Here is an 18,962-nt window from a genome sequence, read left to right as displayed (position 1 = left end):
GTGTGTGTCGTTGTGGCTTTTGCGTATGTGCGTCCGGCTTGGCGGATTCGCAATTGGTTGTGGTGGCCGGTCGAAAAGGGGGGTGCTTAAGACCGGACGACGACGCCGACGACGGCGAAGACGACCTAGGAGGGGTGGGTTAATCGGGCGCTTGGTGGTGTTTGTGCACGGCCGTACGTGTGCTCGCGGCCGGTCCCGTGTGATCACTCGCGCGCGCGCGCACGCCTGCCCGCTCGCTCGATTCGATTTTGAATATCGCTTGCTTTTTGTCCGCCGTGCACTCGCCTGCTCCACAGAGTGAGCCCGAACGTGGCGAACGTGGCAGCAGACGCGCATTTCGGCTCGCATTCTGGCCGCTTTTCCTCCCCGTGTGTGTGTTTTTTTTTCGTTCCGCCCGTGCGTGCTGCAGTTGCACGTGTGTGTGTGTGTGTGGGTGTGCGAAAGGTGTGCTGGTGGTTTGCGCAGACGCACCGGACCCGGAACCCCAGGCCCAGGGGGAAACGTCCGACGCGGCTCGCCGGCACACGGATCTGGCTAGCGCCCGGACGCAGTCGGTGTACTGTGGCCGTACGAATCTGACCTCCTTCTTCCTGCCTGCCTGCCTGCCTGGATCGGGAGGGAGCCAGGATAACCGTGTGTGTCGATCCCCGTTTCCGGTTTGACCTGGGAAAACTGTGAACTGCCGCAACCGAATTGCATCATGTGCTGCGTGTCAGTGTGTACGCAACCCGTGGCGAGCCAACGACGACGACGACGTGCCAAAGTAAACTGTCCCAGTTGCAGACGAGACTGAAACCGGGATCCCGGGGGCAACCTGGTGGAGTTGGTGGGGTGTCCAAGTGTAACAGTTTTCACGAGCGTCTTTAAGAAACAGGCCCAACAGATTGTTCCCGACCAGCGCCGACAAAACGGAAACAATGTGTCAGTGAGTGTCGGTGTGGGTGCATATCTCGGATCGGATCCACTTCCGGGGATCGCCGGAATTGGGGTTAAGGAAAACCACCACCGAACCGAGAGAGAACCGTTCGGTGTCCAGTGTTTGTTTGCCTTTTGCGGAGGTGGGTGGGGTTCTCCCAGAGCGGGGAAGAGGCGAGGAGTGGAAGCTGTTTACAGTGAGTTATTTTTTTTCTTGGTCTTCACTGTCACTTGCTCACGTGGACGTTGGTTTGACGTTCGACAGCGCCAAGTGTGACGTTGTGGCTGTGACCCGTTTCCGGTGATTTTAGTTGTTCCATCCGGTTCTGTCCCCGTCGCGTCGGTGTCGGTGTGCTGTGCTGCTTGCGTGTGTTGTGTTTTCTTGTGGGATTCCAGTTTGCCGGCGGAAGGAAGTTGCAATTATGCGTTTGGTACTGATAGTGATCTACCTGATACTGATAATGCCCATTACCGGCTTATGGCGGTGAGTACAAACGATCAGGTGACCTTAACGAGTTGTAACATTGTAGGAGTTGTAAACACACATTAACCGTGATAAGAACATAAATCGTTAATGTTTTGTTTAAAATGTTAATGGTAAATCTTTCTATTCTGTTTAATGATCTGTTACTTCAGACTAGCTTGACGCTTCGGGGACGCTTGGTTAAGAAGGGATTGAGAAAAGAATTATGTTCTTAGCTCTTTACTTGAGAGTTATATTTTAATTTAACTGTTACATTACCAGCATATTTAAGATGGTTGATATTTCATCGTTTTCCTTGTGTTGTATAAGCTTTGTTGTACAACTTTGATGGATACACCTTGACAGATGTGTAGATGATTGTTTTGTTTGTGTTAGTTAATGTGAGTTTTAGTTGTAAAATTTAGATGATTTTGTAAAAAAAATATTGATCAAACAAATCTTCAACAACATCTGCAGTGCTTAAACTTAATGTGTGGGAAGTTTCAGTACACATGTACACATAAAAAAAGCTAAAATATATAATAGGTTGTGAGAGGTTTCATATAACTGTCTATGCAAAAAAAATAATTCGTTAGTGTTTGACCAACAAATCGTACTTTAGCATCGTTTTAATTCTGGTTGAACTAATTCACAAAATAATTGCACGTCTATAAATTGCTAAAGCAAGTGTCGATATTTTAAATAGCAATTTTTCCCCATCGTGAATAAAACTACTTGAGCAGAACACGGCGGCAAAACTACTTGCACGCGCTGAACGATTGCCAGTACGCTCCTAATTAGCTTCCTCGCCCGTTCAAGCCGTGGAAATGGAATCGCTCCACACTTTATCGACTTCGGCCGCCAACTATTTAGCATCCATTTGGCCGGCCAGCTCCTTGACCGCAATGGACCGTATCAGTCCCACACTGCCACACTTTATGATGCGCTCGGTAATCATCCGTGGGCTCTCGGCCGTCTCTTCCCCTGGGGTTCCTGGGTTGAAATGCTCGGCGACACTAAATTTCAAGCCGCGTCTAAATTATGAACCCACCATCGCCAAACGGCGGAATGCTTTCAGGCGGTTGTGGAAGCGAAGTGGAAGATTAAATAAAATAAAAACCTATCGGCGCAAACGGGCGCTACTGAGGGGAGTTTCGCCCGGCAGCGGACGTGGAAGCGTCACGATTCCGTCGGTGCATCGCTGTGACCAAGACCCTGCGACTCCCCGGACTGCTTCTGCCGCTGCGGACCACACCAATATATACACAACACTTTATCTTAATAATTTCATAATTAACCCTGCGCTTGCTGGATGCAAAACTGACGATCGCTGCCGATCATTGGCTATTGCGTGTTTTTTTTTTCTTTTCCTCCCGAGACTGAGATTTGTTTTCTCGTTTTCTTCAGCATTACTTCAACTACAGCTCCCTCCAGCTCATTAGCCCCACGCCAGGTATGGTGTCGGCTACCGGAGGGGGATGTTGTCGCTATTTATACGCTACAGTGTTGCAACCAAACGAGCAACGGCAGATGGGATCCGCAAGATCGGTTTTCATCGCGGACGCAAGGACGCAGCGTTGGCAGAGGCGGAATGGAATCTGGTCTTATGGTGCACTAACTGGCCCGCGCACATCAGCCCCAAGTGGATGCTGTTTACTAGCTAACAGAGACGGCGAGTGCTAGCCGAGGAAGGGAGGGCGACATATAGAGAGAGGTCGAGATATGATTACGGCAAACTGCTGGGCAGCCATTAAATGCATCCTTAATTACATTTACGCTTTTAAAAACGATTATAAATATTATAAACTGCCCCTCATTATATCATTAGCGATGATGTTGTGATAAGAGGTTTCTTCTCCCTCCCGCCTAGCCGGTTTGTGGGGGGGTTGACACCAAGTCTTCTCAAGCGGGACATTTACAAACACACACACAAACAGATATCGTTGTTGGGTGTTTGCTTTTCGTTTGTCGCGATCGCTCGTCTCGTAGATCTTCTTGGTAGTTGTTGTACGCAATTAATAGACTTCAGCCCACTTCCAGCCCAAGATGTCTAGGGTCTACTGGTTTCTAGCGATTTCCCACATAGGGAAGGAGTTTTCACGCTACCGATGTTACGACGTCTTTTCGTTGCGATCAGATTGCTCTCACGTCATATCGCAAGTTTACACTTACCCCCTGGAAGACAAGACTGGTAGTTGGTAGTTGGTAGCGTCTCGTCATAACTCGACCCATCCAAGGATAGATGTATCTTGATAAGGTATATCGCAATTTGATGAGTATTACGGCTGCGTATGTCAGGTAATCGTACCAGACGGCGGCTGTAACCGGAGAGGAGCGAGACTGCGACCGCTTGGGCTAGAGTCGAACAGTTGGAACGCCACAATCGTCCGATGCTAATCTTCGTGATCATACGCTTTGGATAAGAACTCCTAACTTACTCTTACCGCGATTATTCGTCACACGGACGGAAGGAACGGTGTATGAATCAGAACAAAAAACCTGAGGGGTACCATCTTCCGAGTCCGTCAGAGTTCGTGAGGTTTTGAAGAGATCAGTCGCATCAGAAATTCGTCGCACGCATCACGCGCATAACGACGCACGTTCCAAACTCTGTGGAGAAACCAAACCGAAACAGTCGGAGGGAAACATGCTCGCACGGAAATTAAGACATGCCGATCGGAGCGCCACATGACTTCACCTGACGGTGATGGCGAACCCGCGATGACCGCGCGAACTCCTGCTCCGGGCGGACTCTGGACGTTGCGGGTCGTACTTTAAATGCTGAACCAGGAGTACGTGTTTGGCGATCTGGCGGCCAACATTACGCCGCCATCTTCCGCCCTTATCTAAATCTTTACGATTTTGAACCCGAAAACCTTGGCAACCCTGCGCCATCCACAGACGCACCCCTCGAAAGATAGTCCCGAGCGTGGAAGTGGACCTTGCGGTAGCAACCGGGTTTGTGTCGAGCCTCGGAGATGGATGCTTGGGGGAGCGGGAGGACACACACGTTCCACTGGAATGTGCTCTTGAGAAGGGTCGACACAAATCCGGCGTCACAAGCCACAGCGTTCGCATTCCTGGCGTTGAGTGGTCCACAACGGGCCCGAAGGAGTCCCGCCTGGTGACAGATTTGAAAAAGCACTCTATGCTAATTTCTGCAAATCTGCATCAAAAACGAACGACACACTTGCTGAGGAGAAGAACTTTGTTTCTCTTTGATGATGCTTTAGAGCAAAGCGAAAATGTTTGCTGAACATTAAGACCACGAAGCATAATCTCTTCAAAATTCTTATCCATGTCTGACAATGGCGATAAATATTACACCAGATTTCATTTATGTTCCAACCCAAAAGAGCTTTTTCTATATCGTTAGTAGTAAATGCACCACTTCAAGGTACAACTGTCTTTGTGAATGATTCTTTGCTTATCTCAAATCTTTGCGGATAAGAGGATGATTATGCAGATATTCTTAATACTCCCAGTCAAATTCCTTAAAGCTTATCGAGAATACAGGATAATGGTTGACATGATGCATTCGACGCTACGTCTCACTATCGTCCATTTTCTAAATTCAATGTTTCACAAAGAGAATGCTGTTTCACTTTGGGAAGCCTTTTAAATGTGAATTCCTCCTGTTGTTTTTGTTGTTCAGCAACAAAATGGCGCCGACATTCGCTGCACTTTGTTGCAACTGCAATTGAGCCTCTATAGTCCCTGTTCGTCAATGTTACCAATAGTCCACCAAAGCTCCAAAAGTGTCCACCTCGAACCGATCGAGTCGGCTACAGTTACACCCGGATTGCATTTCCCCTCTGAAGCGCATACCCAATGAAGAGTGCATTTCGTAGATGAAATAGAGTAAAAAGAAAGGAACACCGGCAGAGGCAACGCGAAAATGGCACTCCGCAAGGCAAGTTGATCGGTGAAATTCGATACGTTTGCACTCGAACTAGCTGACAGGCGATGCGCTTTCGCGTAGCGATACCTGAGGCGGGATCCTGGAACGGATCCTTCGATCGTCGGTCCGGCACAGGTTCGGGTGCCGGCAGCAGCGTAAAAGCGGAACGGATCCGATATCCTTGAGAACGGTTTCGCCGGGCGGGATCACTTTGATGGTATCCAATCATGTCGAAAGTCAACGTCATTACCGGTCGTGATCAGGTGATCCTTACCGAGAACGAGTGGAAGGGCATTTCGGCAACTCGCCAGACATTGATGCGCAGCGACGGCGCTGGGTCGGAAAATTGGTCCAGGGGCTCTCGATCTTTCCCTCTCTTTCTCTATCCTTCTCTCTCTCTCTCAAACATAGTGCCTCCTCTTGTGCCGTGTTTTCATGTTTGCCCTCTGTGTACCTTCAAACCTGCCACTCGAGTGCGGTCGCTCGATCGCTGTTTACACTGGAGCCGTTTCGGGGCTGTTACAATGTTTACATTGAATAATATTTACCTCTTCTGGCGTTTGGTACAGTGCAGAGCCGGTGCGTCGCTCGGCCCGAAATGCATTGCTGATCGCAAGCCCGATCGATACTGCGGCGATAATTAGCTTCATTAGCGGCTTGGATCAACTCATTAGCGGAAGCCGATGAAGCGATCGTATTGATGATTGCTGGTCGGCTTCCTACCAAGCGGTTGGTAAGTGGGTTTTAATTGCCCGCATTTGCCAGCGATCCTCCCTTTCACGTCCGGTGGCGCTGCGTCACCATTCGCGGATGAGGAATCTCATAGTCCCGGGAGTTCCGAAGACACTTCAGGGTAGGCTTTCGTGTGGTCCCTGCCCTGATGCCCTTTCCTTGATGGATGAATATGTCAATCTTTGCGGACGCACCTGCGGCGAAAGGGTTTACCTTTTCCATCGAACATGTTACACAGCTCGCTGCACTTGCCCCGGCGAAGTTGTGCTCGACCCATATCCCAGGGGTTCACGAGAAAATTCGAATGGATGTCCCACAGGTCGTCGCTCTAGTCCTTGGGTCTCACGGCAAGAGTTGAAAAAATAAAAACCCACCCTCGGGCATGAGACATTTGCCATCGGAGCTGCGACAAAAACCGCTTGAGCATACACACATCGAACCGGGTGACAGGACCATCGCCCCACCAATATCCAGAACCTTTGCCCTCCCCCGCGATGATCCTGCTTCGTGGACCGCTCACCCACTCGACTGAAGGAGTCAAATGTTTGATGATTTTGTTACACACACTACCTGCCAACCATCGCTTTCCGCCCCGGGGGTTTGGACGAGAAAAACAAACTACTTCAATACTTCTCAAGATGACGGCGAATAAATAGGCAAGTATCTTCAGATGCACTTTGTGATGTTCTGCCTCCTGCCTCCTGAAGAGGGATCTCTGTTTCTCCTCCACCCTTCTGCCCAATGGTAGGTCGGCGTGTGGAGTATGCTATTTATGCTGCCCGCTGCCATGTTGTATTTGTTCAAACTGAATGCATTTTTCCTTCTTTTTTTTCGTGAGCTATCCTTCCCGCGTTTGCTCGGCGAATAGAGGGAAAACCGTGGGTTTTCAGCTTAGCATTCCTTTTTTACTCTTTCATGCACCGTGTGTTCCTGTCTATTTCATTCCTCATCCCCCTCGGTTGCCTCGCGTTCGATCGAGCGCACCGCATCAAAGCAAAGGGCGACGGGTTTCCGCTTCGTTGGTCCTGAAAGCGTGTGTGCGCCCCGTTTGTCCTGCATTGCCATTCCGTTCCGCTGACGTTTGACGTTAGGTCCACAAAAACCACACACACAAACACACACTCCAACACACAGGCACGGCACATAAACCAACCGGGTGAAATATTGATCTTTTATCTCCCGGGGCGGTTCGGAGTTGATTAAGCGGATCATCACGTACAAACATTGCGGCAACAAAGCGTGTGGCCTGTGGCCTGGGAATCTTAGGTGCCCATAGGGCCCCCTCAAGGAGGGCAAGTCAAGGGAGAGAGAGATGGAGAGTAGCTGGAGGTCCCCCAGCCACCATGCGTTGGAGCGCCCCAAGACTTGATGTCGTTTTAATTTACGATGATTTAACAAGCACCGGAGGGAATAGGCACTACTTTTGCGTCGCCACCATCTCGGCTAATGAACAGTTATGTACACGTCAACTTTATTACCGCGGTGCTTGGTGGAGGAAGCACTGGCGTGTTAAAAAAGTTTAACTAATCGGCAATGATTGAGGTGAGGTTTTTCCAGATTTATATTTTTCCGTAAAAAATCAATATCGTTTGGAAAAAGTTAAAAAAAAAGAATTTCTGTTAAAAATCGATTAAGTAAACAGTTTATGGGGTTCGGCTGTGTTAGAGTGTGAATTGCACCTATTTAGATACTTAGCGAAACAAGACAAGGTTACTGATCTTATAACTTCATTCAAATACCTGCGATGTACAAAATTAGAAATATTTAACCTCCAATATTTTATCAATATATTAATCTTGGGAATAAAATTTCATGCAAAGGAAAAGTTGCTGTTCTTGACAGAATTTATGCAACATTTTCTCTTCAGTACTATATTTACCAACATTTACGTTGACCCAATCAAACCATCTTTAGTTTCGTTTCGTTTTGATGCAAAAGCCATTTGGTTTTGTGCTTCGTATGAAGGGAAAGGAAATAGAATATAAGATGTGCAAAAGTAAATAAATGACTTGCCAAAATGGCAGCGAAATGAGCGGCTGGTTGAGAGATCCTTTTACCGCTTATTGAGATCGGTGAAGATCTGTACTATCTGTGGATTAGTTGGGTGGACCATACGGAGGTTCAGCAGGGTGTGGATGGAGTCGTGAGGGAGAATTTACACTTTACAGCCCGATGGAGCTGGTCGGCTTTAAGCGAACGAAACGCTGGGCATCATTCTAAATGCATAATTGAGAAAATTGAGTTAAACACACCGACGAAGACTCCGAAGGATGCAACCGATGGACGAGAAATGGTCCGGAAAGTCAATTCACGTCCACCGGGCTACCCGTCGGGACGTTGCAACCTATTCGAGTAGCCGGTGCGCACGTCAGGAAAAGTGTTTCGCGCGAGGAAAACACTCCAGTCGTTGCGAGTACTTAGCCGCCCCTAAGACGGAGACTAGAGTCCCGGGCACGGAAGGGACAGCTGAGTGACAAGCGATTATTTTCGCACGAATCAACCGAAACCGGTGGCCCCGCGGGGGAAGTTTGTTGGGCACGAGCCGGACCAGGGGGAGCCGGCGGACATTCGGATTGGATTGAGGTTGTCGAGCGGCAACAGCGTGGCCAACATGGTTACCATCAACGTCAGACACTGCAACCCTCCGACCGATTGCCGTCGACACCGAGACGAGCTGGCGGCCGCTCGATCGACGGAAGGCAAGGAAAACAGGGAAAAACTAGCGATGCAGCTCACGATCGATTGCAGGGCAGGGCAAAAAGTCAACAATTGGAGTTGGAGGAGTCGCTGCCGCGGCCGCAGCTGGTAGCAAACGATGCCGACAGTTGTTGAAACTATTCGTTACCGATGATTAGTATTCAATGAAATGCAATTGCAGTCGTCAGGGGTAGATTTACACGGATAGATCACGAACGCAGCGGTGCGCCTGCGCCGGCATGGTAATGTTCCATTCAGGTGGTCGCACAATGGTGCCATATATCGGATTAATGAGTCATAAAACACGCTGCGCGAGTACGATTAAGGGATCGGCGAAGCGTGTAGCTACTTTGAAGAACGAGCCGTTATTTACGACATTATCACAGGTGATTTGTCAAAATGACCAGTTTTACATCCCAGGCAAGCTGCAAGAGCTAATCAAACTTAGATGTATGCATTCCATATTAGCATTATTTTACGCTTATGACTACATTGGAATACGCTAAGGATAATTTAATTATACTCTGCTATAACTAAGCAGAGTTTATTTGATTGCTTTTTCGTCAGTTATGATTACAAAACAACATTTGTGAAAATAAGCTATATTTCTATTTTCTTGTACTACTTTTTTATATTTGTAAGAGTTAATAAAAGCTACTTTCATTTCAAAAGTGGGATTTTATATGTTTAGGGACTTAATACTTATACACGTATCTCAATCGATCATCTTAAAATAGATGCAATGTATCTGCATGTTTTCAAAACAACTAACCTTAATGTTTTTTAGGATGAAATATTAGACAACTCAAAGATATTGGTATCACATGTTACAAACAGCTGTTTAACGTTTCAAAAGTACAGAAATTAAATCAAACGTATAGAGATAACTTGTTAATAATTGGAGAAATAAAATTGACCTATCAAACATGACAACTCTCGATCACAGTTTAAATATAAACTTTTCTCGTTGAGATATTTTCAGAGCTAGAGAAAATAAAATGTTCCTAATGTATATCGTCGACCATCGAGAAATGATCTTATTTTCAGTAGAAATATTATGGAATTTTGATTAGTCAAATCTTTCTCCACTGCTGGAAGCTAAAGATAATGGATAAACCCCTTAAAGTCACCTTTTACGGCTGATCTCAACCATCGTCAATTCTCAAACACCCCCGGCGAGACGGGTCATCAAGAAATAAACGTCGTATTAAAGCTTTTCTTATCCTTCGCACCATCAGCTTCCCAAATCGAACCGATTTTTGCTTCTCCGGGTATCTAACATAGCCACACACCGAGCAGAAAACGCATTCACGAGCGTTAATTAGACAAATTAAACCGCACCATCCACTAGCACTAACGGCACTTCCATTCCCGGCATCGCTCCATCATCGGATCGATACAACAAATTGAAACCGAATATCAACAGTTTTATGCGTTTCGGTGTCGTTTCCACCGATCGATCCTGTTGGAGTCGATTCTCAGGCCGTAACGACTTTTTTTTTCTCTCTTTTAAGAGCCGGACGTCGGTGGGCAAACGGTAGGGACGGGGGCTGTGTGTGTGTGTGATTCGACAAATTTATGTCTTTATTAGCCGCTGCTACAACAAATCCTACTGCTGTCGCTACTTTTTCGGCCGCCGAAAGTCGACCGTCGAAGTTCGAACCGAACGATCAAACCGTGTGCGCGCGCGCACGAGCGTTATTTAAATTTATAATTTCTCCATCCCACCATTCGGTTGTCTAATCGATGGCACAGGCGGAGGGGGGGGGGGGGAAATGGTGGGCAAGATAGGTAGATTTTTATCTCCCAATCGAGATGGGTCTCACTAGACCCCGGGACGGTCATTTGAATGATGGAAGCGAAAGGAATCGCGAGAGTCAAATCTCGTCCCTTGAGGAGCCACTGATGGCCACAGTTCTTGGTCGTTGTCGATGTTACCCGGTCCCGAACCTCCAAGGCTGTTTGACAAGCGCCAAAGGCACGTTCGTGGCGCGAGACAGGCAGCTTCGAGTTAGGTTAACATCTCGATGGCGGAGTGTGATAACGGGGTCGCGTGGACGATAACAAATGATCTCGACCGGAGCCGGTGACACGCGCTGGACCGATTCTCCGGCTCTGACTCCTAATTGTCATTAGCACCCCGGTACAATAATGACCGCTTGACGGTCGGGCGCACGCTCCATTAGTCAGTCAGCTGGAATCGCCCATTCGAGCTCGAGCCGCCTGTTGCTGATGGTCGTAAAAATCTGCCCCGAAAGATGACTGGTACGTGCTCAGCCTTGCCAGTCCCCATCCCCGGAGCCAAAACCGTTAAAAACGTCATAACGGAGAGGTCTGGAAAATGTTTCCATGCCCATCGGAGTTAGAAAAAAACACCTCCTGCCCCAACCCGTCGAAGGTAAGTCGGAGGTAAAATTATTTATTTTAACTCCCGATTATTTACATTGAACCACACTCGACCCGACGTAGGGGTGGGTTTCAGAGGGGGGGCCAATGGGCCAACTATGTTAGAAAAGAAGTGTCGGAGAAGTGTTCCCCACCCATCACAATATGGTGAGTGCGAGTTCAAGCACACTTAGTTGCGCCTTGGCATTATCGAACCGGGGGGAGGTGGAGGTTAATAGCGACGAACACGAAATGAGCTGAAAATGCCGGAAAATGTTTCCGATGGCCAATTGCGCCGGAGACGGTAATAATCGTCTCGAACGAAACGGTGTTTGCGTGTATTTTTTTTCCTCCCTCTCTACTACATTTTTGGAGCTCGTTCAAATCAACTTCACACGCCAGATGAAGCTGGCAGACAGAAATGATCTTCATTATTGAATTTTACGATCATGACGCTGGACCCGTTGAGCCATCGGGGTTAAATTTAGCCAGCATCAGGTAAGGTTTGGCCTGGACGAAAGATACCAGCTAGTAACGTACCTGTGTCTGCTTCTGCACCTTGCAGGTCCAACACCTAAAGGGTCTAATGGTCGCGTTTTGTTACGCGGAGGGTTGTGTAACGGACGTACTCCCCCATCCACGTTGTGGGCCTTTTATTATGAGCTATTGACACTCCGAGGCGGTGCTAGCTGTCGGGAAGTACTGTCGGATTACTACGAACTTGAACTTGACTCTGGCGAGGTGCACTAATGGTGTTTACTCTGGTGTCGGTTTCGTTCGCAAGTGTTGCTCGTTACTTGATCTGTACGATTACGAGCTTATTGTTAACATGTAGCCACATTGTGTCCTTAAGACACAAGTTCAAAAACAGCACGTGATTAAGTAGCCTTAGGAAGCTATGAACTCAAACCACGTACATATTTTATTTCGTGTATTAAATTAGATTTTGAATATCATCATGGACTTACTGACATGAAACAAACACAATCCTCTCCTCCGCAGAGCCGAAGGTAGCAGCGTCCTGCTCGATCCGGAGCGGGTCTGCGAAAGCAAGCACCGGAAGTCGCGGCGACTGTCGGGGAAGCTGGCCGACATCTGCAAGAACGACACGTCCCTGATGCGCGAGATCCACCGGGGCATCAGCTTGGGCTTTCGGGAGTGCGAGAACCAGTTCCGGAACAGCATGTGGAACTGCTCCTGGACCATCAAGCGGAGCATGCGCCGAATACTGGCCAAAGGTAAGCAGCGGTAAATTGTCGATAATTGACGAGCACCGAGCGGTATCCATTTTCTCCAGTTTTTCCTTCCCATCTATCGATAAACCGACCCGATGGGCTTCAGACAGCCCAATTCTGGGTGTTTTAATTTTATTTATTTATTTTTTCGCAACGAAAAGGAAAAAGTGCGCAAATGTCCTCGGCCGGCGTGCTTGTCGTGCAATTGAAAAATTTAAATCGAACGTAACGATATTGTCATCGCTATAAATTACATTCAATCCAGCCTGCTCCGCCCCGGCCTCGTGGCGACTGTGATTATTGTTTGGCCGTCTTCGGCGTCGACGTCGCCAACGAGATTTTCCCCCCCTCTCGCCAAAGGCAGGAATCCCACGCGGCATCAGAGGAAAACATGCTGCACTTGTCCCGGAACGGTTCCGATCTGTCGCTGCGCTGTCGCTGTTCTGTCGCGATCCTGTCCGGCGACCTTTTGAATTGGCGAGCTGATCCCGGCTCCGCTCACAGGATGCACGATGATTTTCCGCCACGCCGCTGATTTGCTGCGCGATCGGATCAATAAAACAAACCGAAACCGAAGCCAAACAAACGAACCGAAATGCCGGACCGCTGCGTGGACGGTTCACATTCGGATGTCTGAAATCGATGCGATCTGTCACAGTGGCATCTGGAACTTGTGTATTCCCGGAGTTCTGTTTCCTTCCTTCTTTTTTTGGTTTGAAAATAATGATTATTTTTGGGGCAATGGGAAACGTGAATCTGTTTTGAGAACTTTCACGACCATGCAGCGGTTATAGGACTTTCAATATTTTACAATTAATTCATCGACCAAAATGTGTACAAAATACACGCAAAAGTTCATATTTTCTTGAAAAAGTCGAAAATTCTGCTAAAGATCAAGCTAAAATAGTGCCAATCAGCCAAGTTCTCCCACAAAATGGATATTATGGAGCACGAAATGTTACCGAAGAAAACATCCCCTCCAGCGTGAAAGGGACAGATTGATCATTATAATACAAGATCCACACACCACCCCCTAGCCAGCCTCCCTGCGGATTGTGACCACGTCATGTCACGTGTGTTTCCCGACTTTTCCGTGCGTTCACCACTTTTCGTTTCGTCCGTCGGAAGCCAATTGGCCGTGCCAATTCCCGAGTGCCGGCGACAGATGCCGACAGCCGCGACATGCCCTGACATTCGACCATGACCATTTCCGTCCGCCGTTTCGTCGCTCCGTTCCACGCCAGAAGGCACGATGAAGCGAATTCGCCGGCAGACCGGAGGCCAGCATTCCAATGTTCACCGTGCAGCGAGCAGAAGGGTTTTGACTACCAAACATCGACCCGCCATAGAGGAGGGGTTGGAAGATAAACAATCTCATTGCAATTGTCACGATTACATCACTTTAATTCAATAAACATTAATTTTGAGCTTGATTCGCCATAAAGTTAATTTAAGTTATGCACAAATTGACAGGTAAATTGTGCACCGTGTCCGAACCGATGGCGGGATGCGTTTGTCGCTTTTGTGCGACTCCACCTTCCGGGATTTGGTTCAGCGGTTTTTGCTTTTTCTCCTTTCCGAGAGCGCACCATCTGAGCGTAAACTCCAGGTGTCCAGGTGGAAGTGGCTTCCCGGGCTGGATTTATTCACTTCCCAACATGCATCCCACCGAAGCAAGATTGATACCCTTCCCAACCGCGCAGCTGGAGCGGTTCACTTCTGGGGAGCTCGACCCGATCGAACGTTCGATCTTTCGATCGATCGAGACGGATTACTGACGGCTGAATTGACTACCAAGCGGACCGAACCGGAGGTCCGAGGGCACGGGCTTGACAAAGTGCCTCCTGATGGGTGCCGAGAGTGCATAATAATCCCCACAAAACAGCCCCACATCATGTTCGCGGTGCGTCACAGGACACGACACACCGTAAACACACACACACACACACACACACACATACCGACGTTCACTCATTCGGAACTGATTGAGGTACGGCTAACGCCAAAGTCGACTGCAGATCGCCAAACGATCGCTTGTAATGCATGTTTTGTGAGGCAAACACGACACCATCATCATTATCCATTTGTGTAGCAGTTGGTGGAGGCACTTTCTATCTCTTTCTTCTGTCTATTTACATTGGAAGCCCGATCCTTCGGCCGTCATGCACTTACGGTTCGGGGTGGACTGATTATGCCTGGTTCGGGAATCGATCCCAGTCACCCACGGAGGTTGCCATCCTGCGTTGTTGCTCTGCTGTCTACTTAAATTATGTACCTGACTAAGTATCTAGCTTAAACGGCTCTGTTTCCCTGAGGAACTTATTTTTATCGTTCAGGCAAACTTTACTTACGTAACAAACGAGTAGGTTAATACTTTTTTTTACATGTTTTCCATGCAACTATTGTCACCAATCCGTCATGTGGTTCTCGCCCTAGCAATTTAAAAATGATAGAGTAAAAGCAATTCAGAAGAAAGAGACATTACATTGTGTAATGTACAGTTATCTGATTTTGCTAGTTGTTCTCTTGTTGTTAAAGTTAAAAAGTTGCTTAACTTTTTCAGTCCCGAAATAAGATAGAAGGCTGTAGAAGATCATGCGGAAAGGTTTTAAATAGTGATTTATTTATTTTTAAATCATTACGATTTATAAACACAGTTTCAATCAAGTAGGAACTTCATTCAATTTGTTTAGTAAAATACGAATTGAAACATCTATTTGTTTGCTCAAAACCAATTGTTTGCAAAGCGATCCCACGTACGCAACGCAGAAAAAAAATGAACAGTCACAGCATAAATAGTCATAATATTTGTGAGAAGCTTCGCCCGCAGCACAAACATCAATATATCTTCCACCCGGGGCGGAGGGAGCAAATAAACACATCAATCCACTTCGCGAGCCAACAGCACATCGCCACCAGCAAACGCCACGTTTGAAGATTAAGACATCAAACAAAATACCTCCCCGAAACGATGAATCAATGCCATCCATAAACTTTAACGACTTTGCGCAACTTTTGCCAACCGACACCGAACCGTCTTGTTGACTTCGAAACCGAGGGGTAGGGAGGGGAAGCCCAGGGACAAGGGAAGCAAATTTTCCCACCATCCCAAAACGGCGCGTAGGTGGGCTCCCCTCGTAGCCTCCGTCGCGAACCGAAACCCGAGTGGCAACCGATAATCCGCACCCATTTTCCACTCGCAACTCGCAGCACCCTCAGCGACCGAGGGCTAGGCGTCCCGGCCGGGAGGCGCCAACCGAGTCGTCAAATTTCACAACACCGGCACCACGGAATCCACCGACGACGCCGCACACTTGTGAAACGCCAACGCGCCTGTCGCGCCCGGAGGTGCGAGTCGATTGGCCGCGGTTGGAAGTTTCCTAAAATTTGAGCAAATATTGGCCGAACAAATTTTCTGTTGGTTTTTTTTCCCGTGCCGCCCAAAAACCCACCCATGCCCGGCCGGCCGGCATCTATCGTCGCTCTTTATGTGCGTATTTGGGCGTCAATTAGCACCCCCGACCGTCCTGCCCCAACCCGCCCCGGGGGCCATGCGGTTTCGAGAAAAGACCGACCGTCACTCCAGAGTCCTGAAATCGGCTTTCGCTATTCGCTCGCCTAAGAAAACCTAAAAGAGTTTTTTATTATTCGGCATACATTAATGCAAATGAGTGGCTGGGATTGGGAGATATCTAAATTAAACGAAACGGTATTTACGCTATCGATGTGCGTGAGGGTGTGATTACTTTTAATTTCCCACCATTAGCAGGCCGCCGCTCGCTGGCGTAGTTTAAAATCTGCGAGAGCTTATCTAACCTGCCCGATAATCGCGCGAGTGAATTGCAAATCTTAATGAAAGTGGTCAAGTAACCTGGTTTGATATGCGCTGTTTTGTATTATATTTTATCCTACCTCTCTCTCTCTCTCTCTCCCTCTCTTTTTCTTCATTCCCTCTCGTTACAGATACCCGCGAGGCTGCATTCGTGCACGCGATCACCGCCGCCGGGATAACGTACGCGGTCACGAAGGCCTGCACGATGGGCGATCTGCTGGAGTGCTCCTGCCAGAGGAACCCGAAGACGCGGGTCGATGAGGGTCGCCGGGGAGGCCGCGGTGGTGGCTTGAAGCCTGCGGGTGGAAGAAGGACGCGCCCGGACGGGCCCAATCGCAACAGGGTTGACCCGAACGGTGTCCTGATTGCGCCGTATCAGCAGAGTGTCAATGCGAATCCAGCCTACAGCACGATGACAGCGGAGGAGATTGCGAGGAACGGGCCAGTCCGTCTACCAAACGCTCAACGACGACCTGGTGGTGGTGGTGGTGGTGGTCGTGGTGGCAGAAGTCAGCGACACTCGCCGAAGGGTGCGAACGGAGTGGGTGGTGGTGGTGTTTCGGTAGCCGGAAATGGACCACCGTCCTTGCCGAAGGAGCTTCCCACGATCACGATCCTAACGGGGCAGGAGGAGAAGTGGAAGTGGGGCGGGTGTGACGACAACGTGAACTTTGGGGTGCGCAAGTCGAAGGACTTCCTGGACGCGCGGTTGCGCAGGAAGAGTGACATCAAGACGCTCGTGCGGTTGCACAACAATAATGCAGGACGAATGGTAAGTACCCACGTAAGTTTTGGTAGATAACCATGCTCTAAGTCACTGATAGGATTATTTTGATGTCAAAATTCATACCAGTCTCAGAATAGTCCGCGTCTAACGTCTGTAAGAACATATTTACACCAATAGTTTCTAATTCATAAAGCATTTTCCAAAACAACAGTTAAATCCAGTAGCTAATACCGTCTACTATGTACAATGCTCCACACGAAACCTCTCATTGTGGTAGAATCTAGAAATCGTTGAATGGTTTAGTTGACCCGATTTTGTTTCATCTGTAACGATCAATAGGCTTCACAGTAGGCTTACGTAGTTTGACGTTCCAAGAATATTTCGAAATACTTGAAGTGACTTTTTCTGATGGTCTTGATCTGACTAAGCTCCTAACTAAGAAATCTCGGCTATAGCAGTTGGTTCATCTTCCTTCTTTTCAAAGGTTCGCCATATAACTAATAAAATTCTAGTGTCTCTATAAGCTGCATAAAGTCAAGCTCAAAGATAGTCCTTTTTCGGAAGCGTGTGTAAGTAGCAATGCTTTTAAACATTGGAGTCCCAGGATTGTCTGGCTTGACAAGCTCTAACATCCCATCCGATTTGTCTCACTTGATGAAATTTAACGTATTCCATAACTCGCTTTGATCGGTAGTAACACACTTCCTATAAGTTGATATAACACGTGCTTCTATGTTCCAGTCTCTAGTCGTAATCAAATCATTGAAAACAAGATTCAAGTACTCGTGGATGATTGAATCAAAACTCTCTTCCTCTTATAGGCTGTCAAGCATTTCATGCGCATGGAGTGCAAGTGCCACGGACTGTCCGGGTCCTGCACCACCAAGACCTGCTGGATGAAGCTGCCCCCGTTCTCCGAGGTGGGCGCCCGATTGAAGGAGCACTTTGACGGTGCGACAAAGGTGATCGCCCGCAACGACGGCCATAGCTTCATGCCGGACGACATAACGATCAAACCGCCGACCCGGCGAGACCTGGTGTACACCGAGGATTCGGACGACTTCTGCGAGCCGAACGCCAAGACGGGCTCGCTGGGGACACACGGCCGGGAGTGCAACATCACCTCAAGTGGCGTCGACGGGTGCAGCCTGATGTGCTGCAAGCGCGGCCAAACGCACAGCCAGGTGGAGGTGAAGCGCAACTGCAACTGCAGCTTCAAGTGGTGCTGCGAGGTAACTTGCAGCACCTGCATCGACATCCAGGACGTGTACACCTGCAAATGACACGCTCCTCGGGGTGTGAGAGCAGAATAGAACTCGTGAACTTGTGTGTGAGTTTGTATGTGTGGCGTACGCATGTGTTAGATGAATGTCCTTCCGATAGCGTGTAGGCAGAAGTAGCTGTAGTAGTAATAGTAGCAGCACCATCAGTGGCAGCAGTAGTATCCCAGCAGTACAGCTGACGCAAAGTAGAGCTAGTGTACACCTTCCTCGTGGACAGTGACGTAGTAGTGATTACGCCTGTATGTTGACTGTTGAGATAAGCGCAGGAAAATGCAAACGTCAAACCGGAAACGTCAAAGACTGAAACAATTTGTGACATTTGGCAACAGACATGGCGCCCACTGTGTGAAGAATGTGTCTTTGGGTTCAAATAATTTCCTGCAGCTCGTGACAAACGTGAAGAGTTTAAAAGTGATTGAAAACCGACGCTGGAGCGTATTGTACATACACCGTAGCAGCCAGTCTTCCTTCTATTCCTTCCTCTACTAGTACTAGCGCTTCCTCAATCTGTTTGCTTTATTTGTGATCTGTGGTGAACACACAACCGTGAACCGATTATGATATTTATTGTTAAGAGAAGTTGATAGGACGATGGGTGGGTGTAAAAGCGAACGAATGGCGAACGAACGAATTTCTTAGGTATGAAAAACAACCGAGTTAAACGAGAAATAAAAATGATAAAATCAAAAACGGCTCGTTGAAGTGTTTGTATATCATTTGGGGTTGGATGAATTGGTTTGCGGATCATAAATCTGAGTGTCTAGTAATTGCAACGCAGTGCAGCGGAAAGAA

General features: G+C 48.1%; 1 protein-coding gene across 1 annotated transcript; it reads left to right on the top strand.

Annotated features, from left to right (window-relative positions):
- The first annotated feature begins 1,337 nt into the window (after positions 1-1,337).
- LOC131267266 (protein Wnt-6) lies at positions 1,338-18,170 on the top strand. The gene is made up of 4 exons (XM_058270097.1): positions 1,338-1,399; positions 12,096-12,331; positions 16,292-16,932; positions 17,709-18,170. The coding sequence occupies exons 1-4, from the start codon at positions 1,338-1,340 to the stop codon at positions 18,168-18,170; spliced, it is 1,401 nt and encodes a 466-aa protein (XP_058126080.1).
- The last annotated feature ends 792 nt before the right edge of the window (positions 18,171-18,962 follow it).

Source organism: Anopheles coustani, chromosome 2, assembly GCF_943734705.1.
Source record: "Anopheles coustani chromosome 2, idAnoCousDA_361_x.2, whole genome shotgun sequence".
Lineage (NCBI taxonomy): Eukaryota > Metazoa > Arthropoda > Insecta > Diptera > Culicidae > Anopheles > Anopheles coustani.
The sequence above is the reverse complement of the archived record's forward strand: the minus strand, read 5'-3'. Positions and strand labels throughout refer to the sequence as shown.